This window comes from Grampus griseus (assembly GCF_964374135.1).
Source record: "Grampus griseus genome assembly, chromosome: 14".
In the NCBI taxonomy this organism is placed as follows: domain Eukaryota; kingdom Metazoa; phylum Chordata; class Mammalia; order Artiodactyla; family Delphinidae; genus Grampus; species Grampus griseus.
In genome coordinates, this window is record NC_139008.1 from 64,524,549 (window position 1) to 64,548,579 (window position 24,031).

Here is a 24,031-nt window from a genome sequence, read left to right on the forward strand (position 1 = left end):
AACACTAGGTTGAAAAGGCCTCCCTTCCTGTGTAATCACGTGGTCTGAAGGCTGAGCCCGGTGCCCCCATGGTGGATTGTGCTCCATACTGCACCTGTGGCCACACTTTCTGTGCTGGACCTGTTTTATGTCTGGTGTCCTGGTTTCTGGGCCTCTTGTCCCTAGCCACCCCTTTTTTCATTTCTCACCCCCACCAATGTTTTGAAAGCTTTTTTTCGACTACACTTAACTGGGGAAAGGAAAGGAAAGGAATGAAGTTTGTTGAGTACCAGATGTGGCTTATATCATCCACATAGTTCCCCACAGACGGAGTGGTAAAGCCATCTTAAAGATGAGGAAGTTGGATTCTCAAGAATGACTTGCCTGAGGTCTCACAGCCAGGAGCACAGGTGTCTGACTCCAAAAGCTCTGCTCTTTGCACACTACCTTCCCCAGAAATCCCAGATGGTCTGGTTCACCCGAGTGAGCTCATCCTGGATAAGCATCCACCTTCCCTTAGACTCGAGTCCTGGGGTGCGGTGGGGATGAGGGGCTGCACCGGCCACGCAGGCTGTAGGCCACTCGTCATCCAAACTGCTTGGGCCCTACCCTAGACCAATTAAATCATAATCCCTGAGAGTAAGCTCTGGACATCATCAGTTTGTAAAAGCTCCCTGGACATACAGCGAGGGTTGAGAACCAGTGGCATAGCCCTTCATGCCCTGGTTAAGAGTACAGGAGGCTATAGCAATAATATCATTCAGAGATAAGAACTTCTGAAAGATAAAAAATGTGAAGGGAATAAATGCAACAGAAGAGTTGCAAGATAAAGTTGAGAAAATCTCCCAAAAGGTGGGGGAAAAAATGGAAGAGAAAAGTTTAGAAGATTAAAGGGTCAGTCCAGGATATTCAACATCTGATTAACAGGAGTTCCAGAAAGAGAAAGTGGGGTAGAAAATTATCAACAAGAGACTATAAGAATATTTTCTAGAAGTAAGGACATAAGTTTCCGCATTGAAAGATCTGAGTGTCTAGAGCAGTTAATTTTAAAAAGACCCATGCCAGGCCTCATCATCATGAAATCTCAGAACACTATGGATAGATACGATCCAGAGAGAAAAAACAGGGTACCAAAGGATTAGAAATCACAACAGCACTGGACATCCCAACAGCATCATTAGAAACTAGAAGAGAATGCCCTCAAAATTCTGATTAAAAATAATTTACAACCTAGAGTTCCATACCCAGCCAAACTATTAGCCAAGTGTAAGAATAAGGTAAATATTTTTGGACAATAGAAGGTCATGTGTATTTATCTGCCATGCACTGTTTCTCAGGAAGCTACCGAAGAATGTACATCAGAATAAGGGAGTGAAGGAAAGAGTGTAAAGCAGAGTATCCAGGCAATTTGAGGCTCCAACACGAGAGAAAGTCAAAAGGGTTATGTCAGGATGGTGGTGAAGGGTGCTGGGTAGTAAACCTAGAAAGAAATGCTGAATGGGGTAGGAGGTTGTTTCCAAGAAGAAAACAAAACTGATAGGTCATCTCAGGTTTTTGAACACATTCAGAGGAGATTTTGAGCTTGAGTTTTCAGAGAAGTTTGAGAAGCCTAAACATTCTTTGTTCAGGAGGCCTGAAAGGAAAGTCAAGGGCAGGAGGTGGGGATTTGGGAGTCACTGTCATGTTGGAGGCACTAATGGGTGTGAACGTGGACATGACCAGGATGACATGAGAGGACTGAGGAAAGCTGAGGGCCAAGGCAGGGTGAGAACGCTGAGGAGCAGCTGGATGCTGGAAAGGCCAAGGGGAGGCAACCTCACCAGGTGACCGGCCAGCTCTAAGGGCCAGCATCTGGGGAGGGCAGGGGCTAAGGACACAGCAGGAGGGGAAGGGGGTGGCAACCCTGGCCCTGTCATTCAGGGAGGTGGGGTGAGAACTGAGCACTCCTTTGGCTAGAGAGAGAGAAGGGGACCAAGGGAGTGAGGCCCAGAGGAAGGAAAGGCCAGGTCCAAGGTCCCATGTGGGAAGTGAGGTTGGTGGTCATGGCCTACACTTCCCAGTGAATCCAGAAAGACTTCAAGGAGTAAGGGTGGGGCAGTCCCAGACAGAGGCTTGGGGACCCCTGGGTGGGTTTCAGATCCTCCAATCTCTGGAGAATTCCATTTAGAGTTCTGCAAACAGGAACAACCAACCCTTACTCAAAGATGATGACCCTGACTCAGACCTCATTCCTCCTGGGTCCTCCCAACATGAGGCCCATTTTACAAGTGAGTTCACTGCCTTAAATAAGATGCCACAGCCCCATGGTACCAAAGTTGGTCCATCTGATTCCAGGCCCTGTTTCCCCAGGACTCTTTTCCCTCCTGGTCACTCACTGATCCTTGACCTCAGATGTAGGCTCTGTTACTGTCTCCATTTTGCAGATGAAGAAACTGAGGCTCCAGAGGGAAAGAATTTGCTCAAAGTTATGCAGTAAGTGGTAAAGGCACTTCAGACCCAGATCTGTCTGCTGTTGTGTAAAGGAGCAAACAGATGCTCAGAGAAGGAACCTGCCATGGTCACACAGTAATTGGCCAACCCGGCCAGGGGTTGCTCCACCTTCATGTGACAGGCCAGCCAAGGACAGCTCTCTGCCTTTCCTTAGGCCCATGAGTCCCAGTCAGAAGCCACAGAACAGCACAGATCAGACACTGCCCTGAGCTGACACTGTTCCCCAACAATCCTGAACAGTCCTCTTAGAGCCCCTTAGCGCCCAGTAGCAGTGATCAAGCCAGACCCAGTCTGTGCACATGGAGCAGGCGGGAGACCCACGCTCAGGTAGGCAGTGACTCAGAGAGATGACACAGTGGGTACTCAGAGGAGAGGTCCTCACCCAACAAGTATTTACTGAGCACCTGCCATGTGCTACATTCTGTCTAGGTGCTGGGATAGCACAGGAACCAAATATATAGGAAATGCTGCCCTTAAGGGGCTTGCATGTTAGTGGGAAAGAGAAATAAAACAAAATACATTTTAAAAACTATATAGCATGTTAAATTTAAGCCCACAAGGAGATACCATTACATGACCACCATAATGGCTAAAATTTTAAAAACTGGCAATACCAAATATCAACAAGAAAGCAGAGCAACTGGAACTCCCATATATTGTTGACAGGAATCTAAAATGGAACATTAGTTTCAGGTGTACAACATAATGATTCAATATTTGTATATTGTGAAGTGATCACCACAATAAGTCTAGTTAACATCTGTCACCATACATAGTTACAAAATTTTTTTTGTCATGAGAACTTTAAGGTGTACTCTTTTAGGAACTTTCAAATATAGACTACAGTATTATTAACCATAGTCACCATGCTGTACATTATATGCCCATGACTTTTATATGTTTATTTTATAACTGGAAGTTTGTATCTTTGGGCACTCATTTCACCATGCCGTACCCCCAACCCCGCCTCCAATCTGTTCTGTTTTCTGTCTCTATGAGCTTGTTTTTTTTGTTCTATTTGCTTGGTTTGTTGTGTGTGGGTTTGTGGTGGTGGTGGTTTTTCTTTTTTTTTTTTTTGCCGTACTGCATGACTTGCAGGATCTTAGTTCCCCCACCAAGGATTGAACCCGGGCCGTTGGCAGTGAGAGCGGGGAGTCCTAACCACTGGCTGCCAGGGAATTCCCTTATTTGCTTGTTTTTTAGATACCACACATAAGTGAGATTATGGTCCATCCATGTTGTCTCAAATGACAAGATTTCCTTCCTTTTTATGTCTGAATAATAATATTCCATTGTATATATATGCTACATTTTCTTCATCTGTTCCTCTATTGATGGACACTTAGGTTGTATCCATATCTTGGCTATTGTAAATAATGCTACAATGAACATAAGGGGGTACATATATCTTTTCAAGATGGTGATTTCATTTCCTTTGGATAAAGGAAATATGTTATCCAAAGTATACTCAGAAGTGAAATTGCTGGATCATATGATAGTTCTATTTTTAGTTTTTTGAGGAGCCTCCATGCTGTTTTCCATAGTTGTTGGGACCAATTTACATTCCCACCAATAGTGCACAAGGGTTCCCTTTTCTCCACATCCTCACCAACACTTATTTCTTGTCTTGAGAACAGCCATTCTAACAGGTGTGAGGTGCTATCTCATTGTGTTTTCAATTTGCATTTCCCTGATGATTAGTGATATGGAGCACCCTTCATGTACCTGTGTCTTTTTTGGAAAAAATGTCTACTCAGATCCTCTGCCCGTTTTTTTAATTGGATTGGTTTTTGCTATTGAGTCATATAAGTTATTTATATATTTTGGATATTAACCCCTTATCAGTTACAGGATTTGCAAAAATTTTCTCCTATTTGGTGGGTTGTCTTTTCATTTTGTTGATGCACAGAAGCTTTTAAGTTTGATGTAGTCCCAGTTGTTTATTTTTGCTTCTGTTGCCTTTGCGTTTGGTGTCAATTCCAAAAAATCATTGCCAAGACTGATGTCAAGGAGCTTATCATCTATGTTGTCTTCTAAGGGTTTTCTGGTTTCAGGTTTTACATTCAGGTCTTTAATCTATTTTGAGTTGATTTTTGTGTATAGTGTAAGACAGTGGTCCAGTGTCATTCTTTTGCATGTGGCTGTCCAGTTTTCCCACGAAAAGACTGTTCTTTCCCCATTGTGTATTCTTGGCTTCTTTGTAGATAAATTGACCAGATATGCATGGGTTTATTTCTGGGCTCTCTATTCTGTTCCACTGATCTATGTGTCTTTTTATGTCAATATAATATTGTTTTATAATATAGTTTGAAATCAGGGAGTGTAATGCCTCCAGCTTTGTTCTTCTTTCTCAAGACTCCTTTGGCTATTCAGGGTCTTTTGTGATTCCATACAAATCTTATGTTATTTTATTTTTTATTATTTTTTTAAAATAAATTTATTTATTTTTGGCTGCATTGGGTCTTCGTTGCTGTGCGTGGGCTTTCTCTAGTTGTGGCGAGTGGGAGCTACTCTTCCTTGCAGTGCGTGGGCTTCTCATTGCAGTGGCTTCTCTTGTTGCAGAGCACAGGCTCTAGGAGCACGGGCTTCAGTAGTTGTGGCACGTGGGCTCAGTAGTTGTGGTGCATGGACTTAGTTGCTCCACAGCATGTGGGATCTTCCAAGACTAGGGCTCGAACCTGTGTCCCCTACATTGGCAGGAGGATTCTTAACCACTGCGCCACCAGGGAAGACCCCCATACAAATTTTACAATTGTTTGTTCTATTTCTGTGAAAAAGGCCATTGGAACTTTAATAGGGCTTGCACTGAACCTGTAGATTGCTTTGGGTAGTATGGACATTTTAACAATATTAATTCTTCCAATCCAAATGAGCACAGAATATCTTTCCATTTATTTATGTCTACTTCAATTTTTTTCATTAGTGTCTTCTAATTTTCAGTGTGCAGATCTTTCACCTCCTTAGTTAAATTTATTCCTAGGTAATTCATTCATTTTGATGCAATTTTAAATGGAATTGTTTTCTTAATTTCTCTTTCTCATAATTTGTTATTAGTGTATAGGAATGCAACAGATTTTTGTATATTGATTTTGTATCCTGCAACTTTACTGAATTTGTTTATTAGTTCTAACAGTTTTTTCGGTTAAGTCTTTAATGTTTTCTATGTATAATATGATGTCATCTGCAAATAGTGACAGTTTTACTTCTTCCTTCCCCATTTTGGATATCTTTTATTTCTTTTTCTTGTTGAATTGCTCTGGCTATGACTTCCAATACTATGTTGAATAAATGTGATGACAGTGGAAATCCTTGCCTTGTTCCTGATGTTAGAGGAAAAGCTTTCAGCTTTGAGTATGATGTTAGCTATGGGCTTGTCATATATGGCCTTTATTATGTTGAGATATGGTCCCTCTGTACCCACTTTGTTGAGATTTTTTATCATAAACAAATGTTGAATTGCAACTTACTGAAATGCATCATAAAGATAAAATGGATGCATGGACAGATTGACAGATAGTGATGATGCAAATGGAGCAAGTGTTAAGTGTAGAATGTAACTGGTAGGTATATCGGTGGTCATTGAACAATTATTTCAAGTGTTCTATTCGCTTGAAAGTTTTCATCACAAAATGTTTAGGAAAAGCGTATAACATATTAGAATGTGATAACTGCTCTGGCAAAAAAATTAAGCAAGGTGTTGGGAGGGAGGATAGAGAGTGACTGGGGTGGGGGCTGCAGTATTAAATAAGATCATTCAGGAAGCCCTCCCTGAGGAGACCTTGGAAATTAGAGAGTGAGCCACAAAGAGATTTTGGGGAAGAATGCTCCAGGGAAAGGGACGAGTAAGTACAGAAATGCTCTAGGGCACATGTGTCTGGGATTCCTGGAACAGTGATAGCAAGGAGGCCAGTGTAGTTGAAGCCAAGGGGGCAAGGGTGAGGTAGATAAGCCCAGAGGAGCAGCAGGAAGGCAGCTCCTGCAGGCCTCATGGCATACTGTTCAGCCTTTGACTTTTACTTTGAGTGGTGTGAAGAAATAGCATGATCCAACACCTGTGTGCACAGGAGGACTCTTGTCAGTGTAGTGAGACCAGGCTCAAGTGGGCAAGGCCAAAGCAAGGAGACCAGGGCGGAAACGATGGCAGTAGACGGACAAGAGATGATGGTGGCTCTGACTTGAGTGGCAGGAGTGGAAGTGGTGAGAGGTGGTCAGATTCTGGAGATATTTTGAATGTGGAACCAAGAGGATTTGGGCCTGGAGAATGTGTGGGGCTGTGGGAAAGAAAGGAGTCAAAGATGACAGGTGCGGAGAGGGAGGGTTACAATCAGAGTCCATTTTAGGGGAAGATCATGGGTTCATTTTGGGGAGGTCAAGTTTGAGATGTCTGCTAGACTTCCAAGTAGAGACATAGAGTAGTAGGCCAGCCCTTTGGATTCAGGGAAGATAGAGGAGAGGAGGAAGAAGTGAGCAGAGTAACCAGAGGACTGGTGGAGGGAGTGTCAGCCCTGCTGACTGGTCAGGTAAGGGAAAGATGGAGCACAGACCATCTGTTGGATTTGGAGGATGGGCCTATCCCCAAAGGCTTAGCCTGACAAAAGAAAAGTGCAACCACTTCCTCAAGGCCATGGCCGACCTAGTTCTTTCAACTGCTCTTAATGACTGATCACAATCTCCTGCAACTTTGTGTATGTGAGATGTGTCCACTTTGACACACACAGTTCTGGATCAAGAGTCAGCAAACTAAAGCCCTCAGGCCAAATTTGTCTGTTTCAGCAAATAAAGTATTATTAGGACACAGCCTTGCCCATCCAGATTGTCTAGGCCTGCTTCCACACTCCAACAGAACTCAGTAGTTGCCAGAGACCATATGGCCTGCAAAGCTGAAAATATTTACTGTCTGTGCTTTTAAAGGGAAAGCCTGCTGACCCCTTCTCTCCCTCTTTCACTACAGGAATGTCCTGTTGTTCTGTTACACAAGATATTTAATAGGACATTTAGGTGGCTCCCAATTTTTTTTTGTTATTTTGAAAATGTTCCAATAAACATACTTAACTGTATTTCTTTGGGCTCATGTGCACACCTACAAGTTTAATTCCTGGTTTGGAGAATATGAGTATTTCAGTTTTGGTAGATTTTGTCAAATTGCTCCCTAACGTAGCTGAAATTATTTACACTCCCATCAGCAGTGTAAAGAGTTCTCATTTTCCCATATTACCCTAAAACTTAGTATTGTGTGTTGTTAGACTTTATTAGTTAGCAATCTTTTATTGTTTGTAGATTCCTCTGGGTTTTCTGGCTGTGAATGATAGTTTTGCTCCTTTCTTTTCCTTGTCTTGGTACTCTGGCTGGGCCCTCCATGCAATATTTGCATTTTGTTCAATAATACAATTAGGGGCTTCCCTGGTGGCGCAGTGGGTGAGAGTCCGCCTGCCAGTGCAGGGGACATGGGTTCGTGCCCCGGCCCGGGAAGATCCCACATGCCACGGAGCGGCTAGGCCCGTGAGCCATGGCCGCTGAGCCTGCACGTCCGGAGCCTGTGCTCTGCAATGGGAGAGGCCACAACAGTGAGAGGCCCGTGTACTGCAAAATAATAATAATAATAATAATAATAATAATACAATTAAAAATTCTGTTCTTGGCTCTAAAGGGAACAATGCTTAACATTTATCATATAGTATGGTGTTCTACCATTAAGTATAATGTTTGATGCAGGTTTGGTTTTTTTTATTATTATTATTTTGGGAGAAAACTAAAAAACCATCTGGACTACTTTTTGTTTTTTTGTATATGGCTACTCAGTTTGTCTATTTCTTTTTTAATTAGTCTTGGCAAATTATCTTTTACTAGAAAATTGTCCATTTCATCTAAGTTTTTAGTGTATTGGCATAAAGTTTATAATCTTATTTTTGTCATTTCTGCTATATCTGTAGTTATATCCCTTTTGCATATTAATGTTTATTTTATTGGTCTTTTCAAAGATCCAGCTTTGTTTTGTGGTACATACTAGTGCTTGTTTTCTATTTAATCAATTTCTGCTCTTCATTATTATCTTCCTTCCACTTTCTTTGGGTTTACACTTACTCCATTCTAAAATACTTGGACATTCTGCTCATAAATTCTCCATATTTCTTCTTACCTAATACCACTGATAAGGTTACAAATCTTGTAAATTCTGCTTTAGTCCCCCCACCTCCCAAACTGGAGTTTTTATATGTATTCTCATTTTTAGTTTGACCTAAATAGTTTTCATTTCCATATGATTTCATTTTTGAGTAAAGAGTTTTCTAGAAGTGTTTTTTAAATTCTTTTAAAAAAAATTTTTTTTAGAGTGTTTCCGTTTTTTTTGTAAATGTATTTATTTATTGGCTGTGTTGGGTCTTCGTTGCTGCACTCAGGCTTTCTCTAGTTGTGGCGAACGGGGGTTACTCTTCGTTGCAGTGCATGGGCTTCTCATTGCGGTGGCTTCTCTTGCGGAGCACGGGCTCTAGGCACGCGGGCTCTAGAGCACAGGCTCAGTAGTTGTGGCACACGGGCTTAGCTGCTCCGCGGCATGCAGGATCTTCCTGGACCAGGGCTCGAACCTGTGTCCCCTGGATTGTCAGGCGGATTCTTAACCACTGCACCACCAGGGAAGTCCCTAGAAGTGTTTTTAAATATCAAAAGATTTGGAGTTTATTCAGCTCTTGCTTGTGGTCAGAGAACAGGGTCTGTATGAAATTAATTATCTGATTATCTGTTGAGATTTGTCTTGGGGCCTGGCCTACTCTATGTCTCTGCTTGGAAGCTAGCAGACATCTTAAACTTGACCTCCCCAAAATTAACCCATGATCTTCCCCTAAAATGTACTCTGTAATTCTCCCTGTCCCCATCTGTTGTCTTTGACTCCTTTCTTTCCCACATTCCCCACAGGTAATTTTTTATAAATGTTTCTTGTGTGCCTGAAAGTAACATATTGGGTTCAGGGTTCTACCAGGGTCAATTGATTAGAATTATTAATGGTATTAAAATCTTCTATATCCTTTTTTTGGCTGTTTGGTCTATCAGTTACTGAAAAAGTTTTTAAATCTACCACTGTGATGAAGGACTTGGCAATTTCTCCTTGTATCCTGTCACTTTTGCTTCATACACTTTCAGCCTTTTTTTTTTAACCTCTAACATACAAGTTCAGAATTGTTATATCTTCTTAGAAAATTGTTCTTTTCATCACTTTGTGCTGACGCTCTTTATCACTAATAATGTCTCTAGCCTTAAAGTCTATTTTGTCTGATTTTGCTATGGGTATATCTTTTGGTTAGTTTTTCTCTAGTATACACTTTTTTCCAACTGTTTACTTTTGGTGCCCTTAGGTTTTAAATGTCCTCTTGTAAACAGCATAGACCTGCATTTTCTTTTTCTTGGCCAATCTGGTTCATCTGTATTTTAATAGATGAATGTAAAACATTTTCTACCTCTGGTTTTGTACCGTTTATGTACCATTCTTTTCACTTTGCTTCCTGTTTCTCCTTTTCTACCTTCAATTATATTTTAATACCCTCTACTAAACTTTTCTCTTTTGTGCATTGGCATTTATACCTTCTATTCTTTTAGTGATCTCTCTGAAGTGTTTGAACTTGACTTGACTTTACAAAGCCAGATAATTATCAATTATCTTTATTCTCCTCCTCTCAAATAAATGAAGCTTCTTAGAACACTTAAACTCTGATTACTCTCTCCAGTCCTACCTGTTATTGTGTCCTGTGCTCCTTGCTCTGTACTCCACAAACTAATCGTCACCATTCATGTTCCATAGCAGGTGCTTGTTTAGATGGACTTCCGTGTTTACCAGTTTAGTTACTTGATATTTTTCTGTCTAATTTCTTCTCTTTAGAGTTCTGCAAATTCACTACGAAGTGTCTAGATAAGATTTTATTTTTATTTATTCTGTTCTGGATTTTAAGTGAGGATCCTGGTCTCTAATCAATTGTGGAAGTTCTTCAGGAACTGCCTCTCCCACGTTCTTTTTTCTCCTTCTGGAACGCTGATTGAACCTATTCTTCTCACCTTACCATTCCTGTCACTTCCTCTTTTATATGTTCCATCTGGCTTGTTTTCTGGCTAATTGCTTCCGCTCTTTCATCCAGTTCTGTGATTTTCTCTTCTGCTGTATCTAATTGGCTTTCTTGCCTCATCCTTTGAGACCTGAATTTCGATAGCTCTATTTTTCAATTCTAGAAATTCCTTCTAAAACCTTTATGCTTTTCAGTGTCTTGTTCCAAGCGTCTTCAAGTTTTAATCACCGCCCCCACCCCGACCACTACCTTTTTCTTTCTCTAACCATGAGCTCCACGAAGGCGAGGACGTTTGGTTTAGTGTTGTCATCCCCAGTGCCTCCTACCGTTCCTGGAACGGAACAGGTTCTGAGTGAGCGCTGTCAGATGACTTAGTGACAGTGGGAACAGAAGGATGCTGTGCCGCAGCCTGGCCCCCGCTCTCCCTGCCGCCAGAGCTGCGAGCCTGCTCCCCCAACGGCCTCGCAGGCTTTCTAGTCTCCCCTCAGCCCGGACCTCAGGGAGAGGACCCCACCCCACCCCGCCCACCTCTGCGCAGGCCGTGACGTCACGGGACTGTGACGGGCCCTGGGAGCCCCCGCCCCTTCGCGGCGCTGGGCCGGGAATCCAGGCTCTCTGCGCCGTGATGTCACGGGTCCGGGCGGGCGGACTTTGCGTCGGCCCAATGGGAGCGGCGCGCCGGCCTCCCCTTTAAGGAATGTTGTGACCTGACGTCAGCCGGGCGAGTTACCTCCCCGAGCCGCCGTCGCCGGGCTCAGCGCGAGCCTCGGAGCCCTTGAGCGCGAGGCGCGGAGCCCCCGGAGCCCCCGAACCGCAGCCACATCCCCTCGTCGCGCGCCCCAGAGCCCCGGCCTGCGCGCCCCGCCGGGCCGGCGCGATGCCCTCAGACCGGCCTTTCAAGCAGCGGCGGAGCTTTGGTGAGGCCCGGCGGGCGCTCTGCGAGTGCGGGGTGGGGGCGTGGGGGCTGGGGGGTGTTGGCCGACCGACCCGACTGCCGCAGATGACGTCAGCTCCGTGACGTCAGGCTCGGCTGGAGCTGGACCCTCGGGATGGGAAGCGGGCTGGGGCCTGGGCCGGGGCCTCCGCCTCGCATCCCGGTCCTGTGCCCGGGCCTTAGGGCCCAACGGCTCCGGAGGCGGGGGCTTCGGGGAGGCGGGGTCGGGGCCGCCCCTCGGGTACTGGCGGGACGGAACCGCGAGGAGGACCTCGGCCCGGCCTCATCCCCGACTGCTGTCTGCAGCCGATCGCTGTAAAGAGGTGCAGCAGATCCGCGAGCAGCACCCCAGCAAAATCCCGGTGAGTTCCACCGCCCCCTCCCATCCCCGCCCGGCCCAGGCCCCGCCTCGGGCTCACGCATCCCCCGCCCCGCTCCCAGGTAATCATCGAGCGCTACAAGGGTGAGAAGCAGCTGCCCGTCCTGGACAAGACCAAGTTCCTGGTCCCGGACCATGTCAACATGAGCGAGTTGGTCAAGATCATCCGGTGCGCGGGCAGCAGCTGTCAGAGGGGGATTGGGTCCTGCTGGGGTCAGGCAGGGGGCTGGGTCCTTCTGAGAAGGAAGAGGTGGGGGTGGGGCACGGGAACGGGTGCTGGGTCCCTGTTGTGGGGAGGTTGGGAAAGGTCAAGGTCAGGGCTTGGGTCAGTGTCCGGTCGGAGGTGAGAGCCTCTAGAAGGGCTTGGGATGGGTGTGAGGTGGAGGATTAGGATCATTTTGGGGAGCGGGTGAGGGCTACACTCGCTCAACAGCCAGGCCCCTCACGGTTGGCTTGCCCTCCCGCCCACCTCAGGCGCCGCCTGCAGCTGAACCCCACGCAGGCCTTCTTCCTGCTGGTGAACCAGCACAGCATGGTGAGCGTGTCCACGCCCATCGCCGACATCTATGAGCAGGAGAAGGACGATGACGGCTTCCTCTACATGGTCTACGCCTCCCAGGAAACCTTCGGCTTCTGAGCCAGCAGTAGGGGGGTTGGCTTGGGAGTGGGGGGTCCCTGTCAGGCTCTGCCCTGGGAGCTCCTGGCACCTGAACTGAGCTGCCTCTGCCCCTGCCCCTGGTGGGCTGGGCGGGGATGCCACATCCTAGCCAGGGGGCACCAACCGCACCTACCCTGCCCCTGGGTGGATCCTGGCCCAGTCATGTTAGGGTTGCCCCTCTGGGTGCTGGCTGGGATGGGGGGAGGTTGGGAGCAGTCCCTAGCACCCCTGCTCTGTGTGGTTTTTTTTTTAGGCCCCTGCCTGTCTGCCCATCTGTCCCTCCCTGACCTGAGGTGCTGCCCATGCCTGGACCTGCCCACCCCTGAAGGACTGGCCCCTGGCTCACCCAGTCTTGACATGGTGTATGGATCTGTGGTCATTGTTCCTCTGCAGAATAAAGATTGCTCAGGCCTGCCTGGCCCTTTGCCTCCAGCTGCTTGGGGAGTGGGGAGGGCTGCCCCACACCATTCTCAGCTGACCAGTGCGCAGACCCGTGTTCTGTGGACTCAGAGCTCATTCGGGAAACCCACGCCTGTGTGTAGTGCACCATGGTGGTATTAGGGGCCAAGCCCACCCCTTCCAGAGTGCAGTGTGGTTCCAGGGCAGACGTTTGCATAACAAAAAACATTTATTAAGTAGCCACAACCTAACAAACCCTGCTCATCTGCTTCTTCCCCTTCCCTGCTTGGGAGGGGGGCTCCTTGGTGTGCAGAGCCACAAAGTGGGGAGTGCGAGTGGAGATGCTCCTGGCTACTCCCCACAGGCCTTGCTGCCAGCCTTGGCTCCTCACCGGTACCAGATATTTGTGACCCTGGACTCAAACCTGATCTGCCCAGGACTTCCCTGCTGGAAGCTCTGGTTAGAGGGCTTGGCCCAGCTTCTGGCCCTTTCAACCCTGAAGTCCGTGCAGCCCTGTGCCCAGTCAGGCCTACTTGAGCACAAGCATGGCCTCCGTGCCGTCCTTGGTGGTCAGGTAGAGACCATGTGTGAGGTAGTACTCCCGCCGTAGGAAGGCATAGAAGTAATCGGAGATGAGCAGGATCTGGGGGGAGAGAGATGTGAGAAGCTTCATGATACCTACCCCTGAACTTTGGATCTCTGAGGGGCTAGGTAGGTGTTGGGGAGACCCTGCCCAGGGACCCTGCACCTCAGGGCCTACACCACCCTTCAAGGGTCTCACTGGCACTGCTGCAGAAGTTGCCCTACTGCCCTTCCTCCTCCTACCATGGTCTGTGCTTCCATCCCAAGCCCTGGCCTGTGAACTCCAGACTGGCGTGCTCCTCCGTCTCACCTCCTGGGTGCCCACTGGCCCTTCCACCCCAGCCAAGTCCCCTATCAAACCTGCTTCTCCCACTGGGAACCCATATCCCCCTTCTTCCATCCAGGTGTTCAGGCCATAGAATCAACAGGCTTGTCTCCTCCCATACACCAAGCCACCAAGCCTGTCAGTTCTATTTCTACCTGTCCCCGCAGCTACCACCCTGGACAAAGCCACTGTCATCTGAACAACAGTGGTCTCCTCTCTGGGCTTCCTGATCTCAAACCTCCCACCCTAGCAGCAGAGGTTGCTTTTTAAGACAAATCTGGTCATGTTACATCCCAGCTTAAGGTCCTCTAAAGGCCTCCCATGGCTCTTAGGGTGAAGATCAAACTCTCTGGGGCTCTGAGGCCTTGCACTTGGTCCCTGCCCATGTACGTGCTTCAGCCTCTGCCGTGCTCCACCTCACTCAGCTCCAGTCACACTGGCCTGTTCCCTTCCAATGCAGGATCTTTGCTGTCTCCTCTGCCTGGAATGTTCTCTTCCCCTTTCATCTAGTAAACACCTGCCTGCCCTTCAGGCCTCAGGAAGGATCACTTCCACAGAGAAGCCCTCCCTCACACCCTAGATTGGGTCTTGGTCCCATTAACTTTTCTCTGGTAGCACAAACTCGTCCAAATTGCAGTTTTGCATTCATCTGTGAGACTGCCTGATGACTGTGGCTCCTCCCCTGACCTGGGCAGTGTCACTGAGTGATTCTGCCACCATGGTGTCTGTGCCCAGCTTGGTCTGTCTTTTCTGTCTGGGCCTCAGAATAGAAAGGGCCCTAGCAGCTCAGCCCACCGGACCCCTCACTGAGGCCCAGAGGGGAACAGGGACTTGCCAAGGTCCCCCGAACACTGGGCCCGCAGTCTTACAATTCGATTCATCCCAAGCTCCCAGGACCTCCAGTGCTTGGAACAGGAGGGGCAGGGCCCAGCCCTACAGAAGGATGAGGGGAGAGGGGCTCACCGCTGCAGATACCACCAGTTCTCAGGCACTTACAAGCCTCTCAGATTATCATCACCAATCACCTTGGCACAGATGGGGCGACGTAAGCCCAGAACTGGGGGAGCACCTGGCTAGGGCATTATAGCAAGACAGAGGTTGAGCCTGGCATCTCAGCCTCTGACCCCCAAACCCCTGTTCTGGGAAGCCTCTCTCACATTGTGGGCAGGAAAGAGAGCAAACCCACACCATGGCCTCAGGACAAGGACCTGCCATTCTGCCACCACAGGAATCCATCTGGAAGGCTGATGGTTCCCATCTTTCAGATGAGGAAATTGAGGCACAAAGGGTTCAACAGTTGGCCTAAGGCTATACTGGGAGAGCTGGACTAGTGGCTATAACCCTGCAAGGCAATGTACCTGGGGCCCAGTGTGCAAAGGGCCCAGAACTCTGCCATTGAGGGTGTCAGAGCAGAGAGCCCAGGGAGCCCCTGAAGCCTTGCGCCGCAGCTGCCCATGGGGTGTAGTTACCACACCGAAGGCTGCCCTCACTCCCTGCAGCCCCTTTCTCACCCAGGCCCAAGGTGTCAAGTCTGAGGAGGCGGAGCCTGGAGCTGGTGGGGGTTGATCCCCGAGCCAGGTCAGATGAGGGGCAGGTGCAAAGTCACAGTTCACAACAAAACAACTCCAATGTCACACACGATCAGCTGGTCAAATAGGAAGTCAAAACACTAGGTTATTAGTTTGAACCATATGAAACTGCCAATTTTGCAGATCAAAAACAGTTGAGTATTGACAATTTCATATGGTGTGACAATATAAAATAGAAAAAAAAAATCAAGAAATAGTAGAGTAAGTATACAATCTAGAAGCACCAGAACAAATAACTATAGGACCTTAGGCAGCTATTCTTTGTCCTTGTAAGCCTTAACTTTGTAAATTATGTATACATGTTACGTTGATAAAAATAAAAATCCAATTAAAAACAATCAGCCGATAAATGATTGAATAAGTAAATAAATAAACAAGGGAGAATTCCTTTTGTAATCCTTACAAAAGAGTTCCAAATAATACATGTAGAGACTCTCCCCTCGGGAGGTGGAGCTTAATTCTTGCCCACTCCCCACCCCCTGCCCCCGAGGGTAGGCTAGACTTCGTGACTCACTTCCAAAGAACAGGGAAAGAGAAAATAGTAACTGTGCACTGGAGAAGCCTGGCAAACACTATCTTAACCAAATGATGAAGGATAAACGGCATGAAGTGTGGCTAGTGTGTACTGCCTGAGCATTCTAAAAACCTAAAACGTGGCCTCATGATGAGAAAAGCATCAGACAAACCCAGAGGGGACACTCTACAGGATACCTGGCCACTGTTCCTCAATACTGTCCATGTCACAAGAAATAAGGAAAGACAGAGTGTGAGCAGAGGACATGGGGGAGATGTGGCAACTAAGTGTAATGTGGTACCTGGGACTGGATCCTGGGAGAAAAAGAAGACAATACAGGGAAAACTGGTGAAATCCACATCAAATCTGGAGTTTACTTATTCATAACGTACCAGGGTCAGTTTCTTGGTTTTGACAAACATACCACGGTAATATAAGATGTTAAAACTGTGGGAAACTGGGTGGGGGACATACGAGAACTCTCTGTACTATCTAAAATTATTCCAAAATTTAAAAGCTTATTTTAAAAAGCAACGTACTACTGTTGTATGCAACAACATGAATGAGCCGCAAAAATATCTTGCTGAGTCAAAGAAGGCTTCAGGAAACGTACATTAAGATTTGTGTTTTTCCATTAATAAAGGAAACTGAAGATGATGCAAAGAAATGGAAAGATATCCCATGTTCTTGGATTGGAAGAATTAATATTGTTAAAATGGCCATACTACCCAAAGCAACCTACAGATTTAATGTGATCCCTATCAAATTACCCATGACACATTTCACAGAACTAGAACAAATAATACTAAAATTTATATGGAACAATAAAAGACCCAGAATTGCCAAAGCAATCCTGAGGGAAAAGAACAAAGCAGAAAGCATAACTCTCTCAGACTTCAGATAACACTACAAAGCTACAGTAACCAAAATGGCATGCTATTGGCACAAAAAAAGACATATGAATCAATGGAACAGAATAGAGAGCCCAGAAATAAATCCACATAACTATGGTCAATTAATCTTTGACAAACTAGACAAGTATACACAATGGGAAAAAGACAGTCTCTTCAGCAAGGGGTGTTGGGAAAGTTGGACAGCTGCAAGAAATCAAAGTTAGAACATACCTCACAGCACACACAAAAATAAACTCAAAATAGCTTAAAGACTTAAACATAAGACATGACACCATAAAACTCCTAAAAGAGAACATAGGCAAAGCATTCTCTGATATAAATTGTACCAATGTTTTCTTAGGTCAGTCTCCCAAGGCAATACAAATAAAAGCAAAAATAAACAAAGGGACCTAATCAAACTTACAAGCTTTTGCACAGCAAAAGAAACCATAAACAAAATGAAAAGACAAGCTACAGAACGGGAGAAAATATTTGCAAATGATGTGACCGACAAGGGCTTAATTTCCAAAATATACAAACAGCTCATAGGACTCAACAACAAAAAAACAAACAACCCAATTGAAAAATGGGCAGAAGAACTAAATAGACATTTCTCCAAAGAAGACACACACATGGCTAACAGGCACATGAAAAGATGCTCAACATCACTAATTATTAGAGAAATGCAAATCAAAAATACATGCGCTATCACCTCACACTGGTCAGATTGGCCATCATTAAAAAGTCTACAGAGAAGAAAAAGAAATAAAAGGAATCCAAATCAGAAAAGAATAAGTAAAACTGTCACTGTTTGCAGATGACATGATACTATACATAGAGAATCCTAAAGATGCTACCAGAAAACAACTAGAGTTAATCAATGAATTTGGTAAAGTAGCAGAATACAAAATTAATGCACAGAAATCTCTTGCATTCCTATACACGAACGACGAAAAAGCTGAAAGAGAAATTAAGGAAACACTCCCATTTGCCATTGCAAAAAAGAAGAATAAAATACCTAGGAATAAACCTTCCTAAGGAAGCAAAAGAGCTGTGTGCAGAAAACTATAAGACACTGATGAAAGAAGTTAAAGATGATACCAATAGATGGAGAGATATACCGTGTTCTTGGATTGGAAGCATCAACATTGTGAAAATGACAGTACTACTCAAAGCAGTCTACAGATTCAATGCAATCCCTATCAAACTACCAAGGGCATTTTTCACAGAACTAGAACAAAAAATTCCACAATCTGTACGGAAACACAAAAGACCCCAAATAGCCAAAGCAATCTTGAGAGTGAGGTAAGTCAGAAACAGAAAAACAAATACCATATGCTAACACATATATATGGAATCTAAAAAAAAAAAAAAATGGTCATGAAGAACCTAGGGGCAGGATGGGAATAAAGACGCAGACCTACTAGAGAATGGATTTGAGGACATGGGGAGGGGGAAGGGTAAGCTGGGACAAAATGAGAGAGTGGCATGGACATATACACACTATCAAACATAAAATAGATAGCTCGTTGGAAGTAGCCACATAGCACAGGGAGATCAGCTTGGTGCTCTGTGACCACCTAGAGGGTTGGGATAGGGAGGGTGGGAGGGAAGGAGACGCAAGAGGGAAGCGATATGGGGATATATGTATATGTATAGCTGATTCACTTTGTTATAAAGCAGAAACTAACACACCATTGTAAAGCAATTATACTCCAATAAAGATATTAAAAAAAAAAAAAGAATCCATCTGCCAATGCAGGGGACACAGGTTTGAGCCCTGGTCCAGGAAGATCCCACATGCCGTGGAGCAAATAAGCCCATGTGCCACAACTACTGAGCCTGAGTGCCACAACTACTGGAGCCCACAAGCCTAGAGTCCGTGGCCCGTAACAAGAGAAGCCACCACAATGAGAAGCCCGCACACTGCAATGAAGAGTAGCCCTCGCTCACTGCAACTAGAGAAAGCCTGCACACAGCAACAAAGACCCAACGCAGACAAAAATAATAAATAAATTTATATAAAAAAAAAAGGAAAAAGAGAGAACAGATCTGTTATCAGAACAGTGGATCACTGGAGTTAAGAGCAGTGACTGCCATATGGGAAGTACTACCAAATAAATGCTTACTATATCTCCCAAGCTCCTTTGCAATTAGTGAGTAAGTTTTGGCCAGTGGAGTCTAAGCAGAAATGTCACGTGGCAACCTCTGGGAAACTTCCTTATGAGACAGCATGTGTGAAGTGTTAGCTGTTCCCCAACCAAATCACCTCGGTTGTAAATGTTACCATTTAGACCACTGGAGCCATGCTTTACAAAACGATGAGAAATAAGGAGCTTGAGTTCCTGATACTATGGAACATGATACCAACTTTGGACCACCTACTCAGATATTTATTTGAGGGAGACCTAACATTCTGTTTTGTTTACATCACTGCCTCCTCTTCCATCCTCCACTCTGATTCTTTCAGTCAACCAAACCTAAGTGCAAGTAATACATGTAGTTGAATGGGTGCCTAGGGAAAACTACATATTTGAATAAGATTCAAATCAAACAGGCAGATTTTTAAATTATTTAATAAATGTTTTTCTAACAACAAAAAAAGGGACATGTACCACAATGTTCATTGCAGCTCTATTTACAATAGCCAGGACATGGAAGCAACCTAAGTGTCCATCAACAGAAGAATGTATAAAGAAGGTGTGGCACATATATACAATGGAATATTACTCAGCCATAAAAAGAAACAAAACTGAGTTATTTGTAGTGAGGTAGATGGACCTAGAGTCTGTCATACAGAGTGAAGTAAGTCAGAAAGAGAAAAAAATACCATATGCTAACACACATACATGGAATCTAAAAAAAAAAAAAGGTTCTGATGAACCTGGGGCAGGACAGGAATAAAAACGCAGACATAGAGAATGGACTTGAGGACACGGGGAGGGGGAAGGGTAAGCTGGGACGAAGTGAGAGAGTAGCACTGACATATATACACTACCAAATGTAAAACAGATAGCTAGTGGGAAGCAGCTGCATAGCACAGGGAGATCAACTCGGTGCTTTGTGACCACCTAGAGGGGTGGGATAGGGAGGGTAGCGGGGAGGCTCAAGATGGAAGGGATATGGGGATATATGTATACATATAGCTGATTCACTTTGTTATACAGCACAAAACTAACACACCATTGTAAAGCAATTATATTCCAATAAAGATATTAAAAAAAAAAAAAAGATACACACTCCCCTATGTTCACAGCAGCACTGTTCACAATAGCCAAGACATGGAAACAACCTAAATGTCCATCGACAGATGAACGGATAAAGAAGATGTGGTATATACATATATATATATATGTACGTGTACACACACACACACACACACACACACACACACACACACACACACGATGGAATACTACTTAGCCATAAAAAAGAACGAAATAATACCCATTTGTGAGTCAGAAAGAGAAAGGCAAATACCATAAATCACTTATATGTGGAATCTAAAATATGACACAAATGATCTTATCTACAAAACAGAAACAGACTCACAGACATAGAAAATAGACTTGTAGTTGCCAAGGGAGGGGAGGTGGGGGAGGGATGGATTGGGAGTTTGGGACTAGCAGATGCAAACTATTATATATAGAGTGAATGAACAAGGTTCTACTGTATAGCACAGGGAACTATATTCAATATCCTGTGATAAACCATATTGGAAAAGATATAAAAAAAGAATGTAGGGACTTCCCTGGTGTTCCAGTGGTTAAGACTCTGTGTTTCCATTGCAGGGGGCATGGGTTTGATCCCTGGTCAGGGAACTAAGATCCCATATGCTGCACAGCGGGCAAAAAAAAAAAATGTATATATATATATGTAAAACTGAATAACTTTGCTGTACAGCAGAAATTAAAAGAACATTGTAGGGCTTCCCTGGTGGCGCAGTGGTTGAGAGTCCGCCTGCCAATGCAGGGGACACAGGTTCGTGTCCCGGTCCGGGAAGATCCCACATGCCACGGAACAGCTAGGCCCATGAGCCACAGCCGCAGAGCCTGCACCTCCGGAGCCTGTGCTCCACAACGGGAGAGGCCACAACAGTGAGAGGCCCGCAAAAGAAAAAAAAAAAGAAAAATGTAAGTAAATATGGAGCTCTGGTTAATGATATACCTGCTGAAATATCTGACAGGAAATGTACTGATATGTATACTTCACTTTGAAGTACATTACAAACATAAGATGGATTGAGAAATGGATGATTTGTGATCATCCAAGTATAGTAAAATGTGAATGGTGGAGCCTAAGTCGTAGGTATACAGGTGTTCAAGGTTAAATCTTTCAACTTTGCTGTGTGTGTGAGAAACTTTTCATAATAAAGTATCAGGGGAGGGTGGCATGGAAGGAAAGAGCCGTGCGTGCTGGCTTGGTCTGTCTGGAACCGAAAGTCACTAGTCCTGAGTGGGTGCCCTGCCCCTGTCCCCAGGGAGAGGGCATCTTGGGGACACACTGGCCTTGAGGCTTCACTCTCTCGGAGGGAAGTCCCTAGCTGTCACAGGCTGGCTGAGACAACCTCTTCTGACCTAGAGGCTTTCCATTTGGGTTGAGGAGAAAGGATTTCCCAGAGGCCCTGGGATTCAGCCAACACAGCATCTGCAGACTCAGCACTACTTTGCCCAGTCTGGGCAGGGAACGTTGGGAAAGAAGCAGTGGAAATAGCATGGGCAAGTTAGTGGCTGTGTGACCCTGTGTAAGTCACTTCCCCTTCCCTAAGCAGCGTTTTCCTCATCCGTAAAATGAGTGATAAACTCTAGTTTATTACTTACAATGGTGGCTCCCCTAGTCCTTGCTCTGTCCCTCTGTGCTTTCAGAGACTGAAGAGCAGCCCATTCTTTATTTTTTTAATCTTTTAATGGTTTTAATTTGAAAACAAAAGTGAAAAATGTTTTTATGGTATAAAAAAACCTAGTTGTGGGCTTCCCTGGTGGTGCAGTGGTTGAGAGTCCGCCTGCCGATGCAGGGGACATGGGTTCGTGCCCTGGTCCGGGAAGATCCCACATGCCGCGGAGCGGCTGGGCTCGTGAGCCATGGCCGCTGAGCCTGCGCGTCCGGAGCCTGTGCTCCACAACGGGAGAGGCCACAGCAGTGAGAGGCCTGCGTACCGCAAAAAAAAAAAAAAAAAAAAAAAATCTAGTTGTGGGGAGTTCCCTGGTGGCCTAGTGGTTAGAATTTGGCACTTTTACTGCCGAGGCCCAGGTTCAATCCCTGGTCAGGGAACTGAGATCCTACAAGCCAAGCGGTGAGGCTAAAAAAAAGAAAACAAAAAAAAGAAAACAACACAAAACAAACCTAGTTGTAGAATTTTCAGTTTATTATATGAAAGTGAGAATTACATGATTTAGGGACTAAATGCTTTCTAGGGTAGTTAGTAGTTATAACTCTAATGGTCGGTCTCTGAGAGAAAAGAGAAAAACACCTAGCTCTGATAAATGCTGTCCATTATTATATTTTCTTATTAATAAAAATGCTGATAATACTCAGGTATTAATGTAAGCACTTTACATGTGTGAAAACAGTTGATCCTTGCAATAACCCTTCATAGTAGGTACATTATAATGATCCCATCTTATAGACGAAGAAACAAAGGTTCTTCAAGTAATTTGCCCAAAGTTGTACAACCAGCAAGCGTCAGAGGCAGGCTTTGAACCCAGACCATCTGGCATCAGACACCACACGCTTACCCACACTGCTGGACAGCCTCCCTACTCTAGGGATACTTTCGGAGCAGCCCATTCTTTAAAGCTGCCCTCACTGACAGTGGCTGAGCCCCTCGGATTCTCTATCGCCATCAGCCACCAGGTTCCACCAATTCCCCTCCTCAGAATTCCAGCTCAGCCCCCTTTTCTCCCTCCCACTGCCCCCTCTTGCTCAAAGGCCTCCCTCATCCTCCTGGCCCCTGAGGGATCGTACACACACACACACACACACACACACACACACACACACACACACACAGAGCAGCCTCCAGTGCTCCCCTCTCCCTGCGCCACACCTGCGTGTCCCCGTAGCCCTGAACGCAGCCTGGTCCTGCAAACGCTGTGTGGCCACACCTTGGTGCCTCTGCCCATGCCCTGCCCCCGGGCTGGGATGACCCTTCCCACAAAGGGCTCCTTCTCATCCCTGGAGAGGCAACATCGCCATCTCCCACACCCAGAGTCTTCCCCGACTCCACACTCAGTTATGCGACCCCTGGCGTGAAGTCACTTCCCACTGGCCTCCCCACCAAATAGGGTGGCATCTGCTCCAGCTCTGTGGCCCCAGACCCAGCATGGGGCTGGCGTCTTGGGAGCAGTTTGCTGATCCCTTCCCAGGGCTCAGTCAGACCACATTCCTCTCACTGGCAGCCATGAGGGCTCCAGGCTCCCCTCTGGGCCATGATGAAGATGAAGATTTATTTATTTTTTGACCCCACTGCACGGCTTGCAGGATCTTAGTTTCCCGACTAGGGATCGAGCCCAGGCCCTGGCAGTGAAAGCGCCGTGTCCTAACCACTGGACCACCAGGGATTTCCCAGAAGATGAAGATTTAATGGGGCAGCTGATAAAAGGGTGGCGAGGGACAGATAGGGGTAGATCAAAAGTGGAATGAAATGGTCAGAACACGCTCCACTACAGGGTGGGAGTGAGGAGAGATGGAGAAACCAACATCTGAGGATCTGCCCTGGGCCGGGTCGCTTAACAAAAAGCACATCACTGAATCTTCACAACATCCTGGGGTAGGGCTCATAAGCCCCACTTCGAGATGAGCAAACTCAGAGGTTAGGGTCTTGCCCAGGGTCACCCAGGAGTAAGTGACCACGTTTAGGCTGCAGTGCCCATCCTGCCTGTGTGAGGCCCGGAGCCTAGCCCTTCCCTTGACCCCCACGCCCTTCTCAGGGGTCTGTACCCACACTGCCGAGTCCTGCTACAGCCCCATGCTCATGCTTCATATCCACTCTCTGTCACTTAGCCAAGGAGAGAGAGTTTCTTTCTTTTTTTTTTTTTTTCTTTTTTTTGCGGTACATGGGCCTCTCACTGTTGTGGCCTCTCCCTTTGCGGAGCACAGGCTCCAGACACACAGGTCCAGCGGCCATGGCTCACGGGCCCAGCCGCTCCGCGGCATGTGGGATCTTCCCGGATCGGGGCACAAACCCGTGTCCCCTGCATCAGCAGGCAGACTCTCAACCACTGCGCCACCAGGGAAGCCCC

General features: G+C 46.0%; 2 protein-coding genes across 6 annotated transcripts in view; one reads left to right on the forward strand and one right to left on the reverse strand.

Moving 5' to 3' along the window:
* Window positions 1-24,031, reverse strand: part of PIGU (phosphatidylinositol glycan anchor biosynthesis class U) — a 125,230-nt gene that overhangs the window by 2,595 nt on the left and 98,604 nt on the right. For 2 of the 4 annotated variants that reach the window (XM_082669483.1, XM_082669481.1), the window contains exon 12: window positions 13,134-13,530. The exons of the other annotated variants lie outside the window; for them this stretch is intronic. Coding sequence is in view for 1 of the 2 variants with exons in the window: in XM_082669481.1 (XP_082525607.1) it covers window positions 13,417-13,530 (114 nt within the window). In the remaining variant the exon portion in view is untranslated. Of the gene's footprint in view, window positions 1-13,133; window positions 13,531-24,031 lie in introns of those variants that run through there. 4 annotated transcript variants of the gene reach the window in all.
* On the forward strand, window positions 11,215-12,902 carry MAP1LC3A (microtubule associated protein 1 light chain 3 alpha). Of its 2 annotated transcripts, XM_082671079.1 has the most exons (5): window positions 11,215-11,434; window positions 11,758-11,813; window positions 11,893-11,999; window positions 12,305-12,474; window positions 12,742-12,902. In XM_082671079.1, exons 1-4 carry the CDS (start codon window positions 11,395-11,397, stop codon window positions 12,465-12,467), a joined length of 366 nt encoding a protein of 121 aa, XP_082527205.1. In that variant the 5' UTR covers window positions 11,215-11,394; the 3' UTR covers window positions 12,468-12,474; window positions 12,742-12,902. The 2 variants fall into 2 exon arrangements, with proteins under 2 accessions (XP_082527205.1, XP_082527204.1); XM_082671078.1 differs by having other exon boundaries at window positions 12,305-12,902.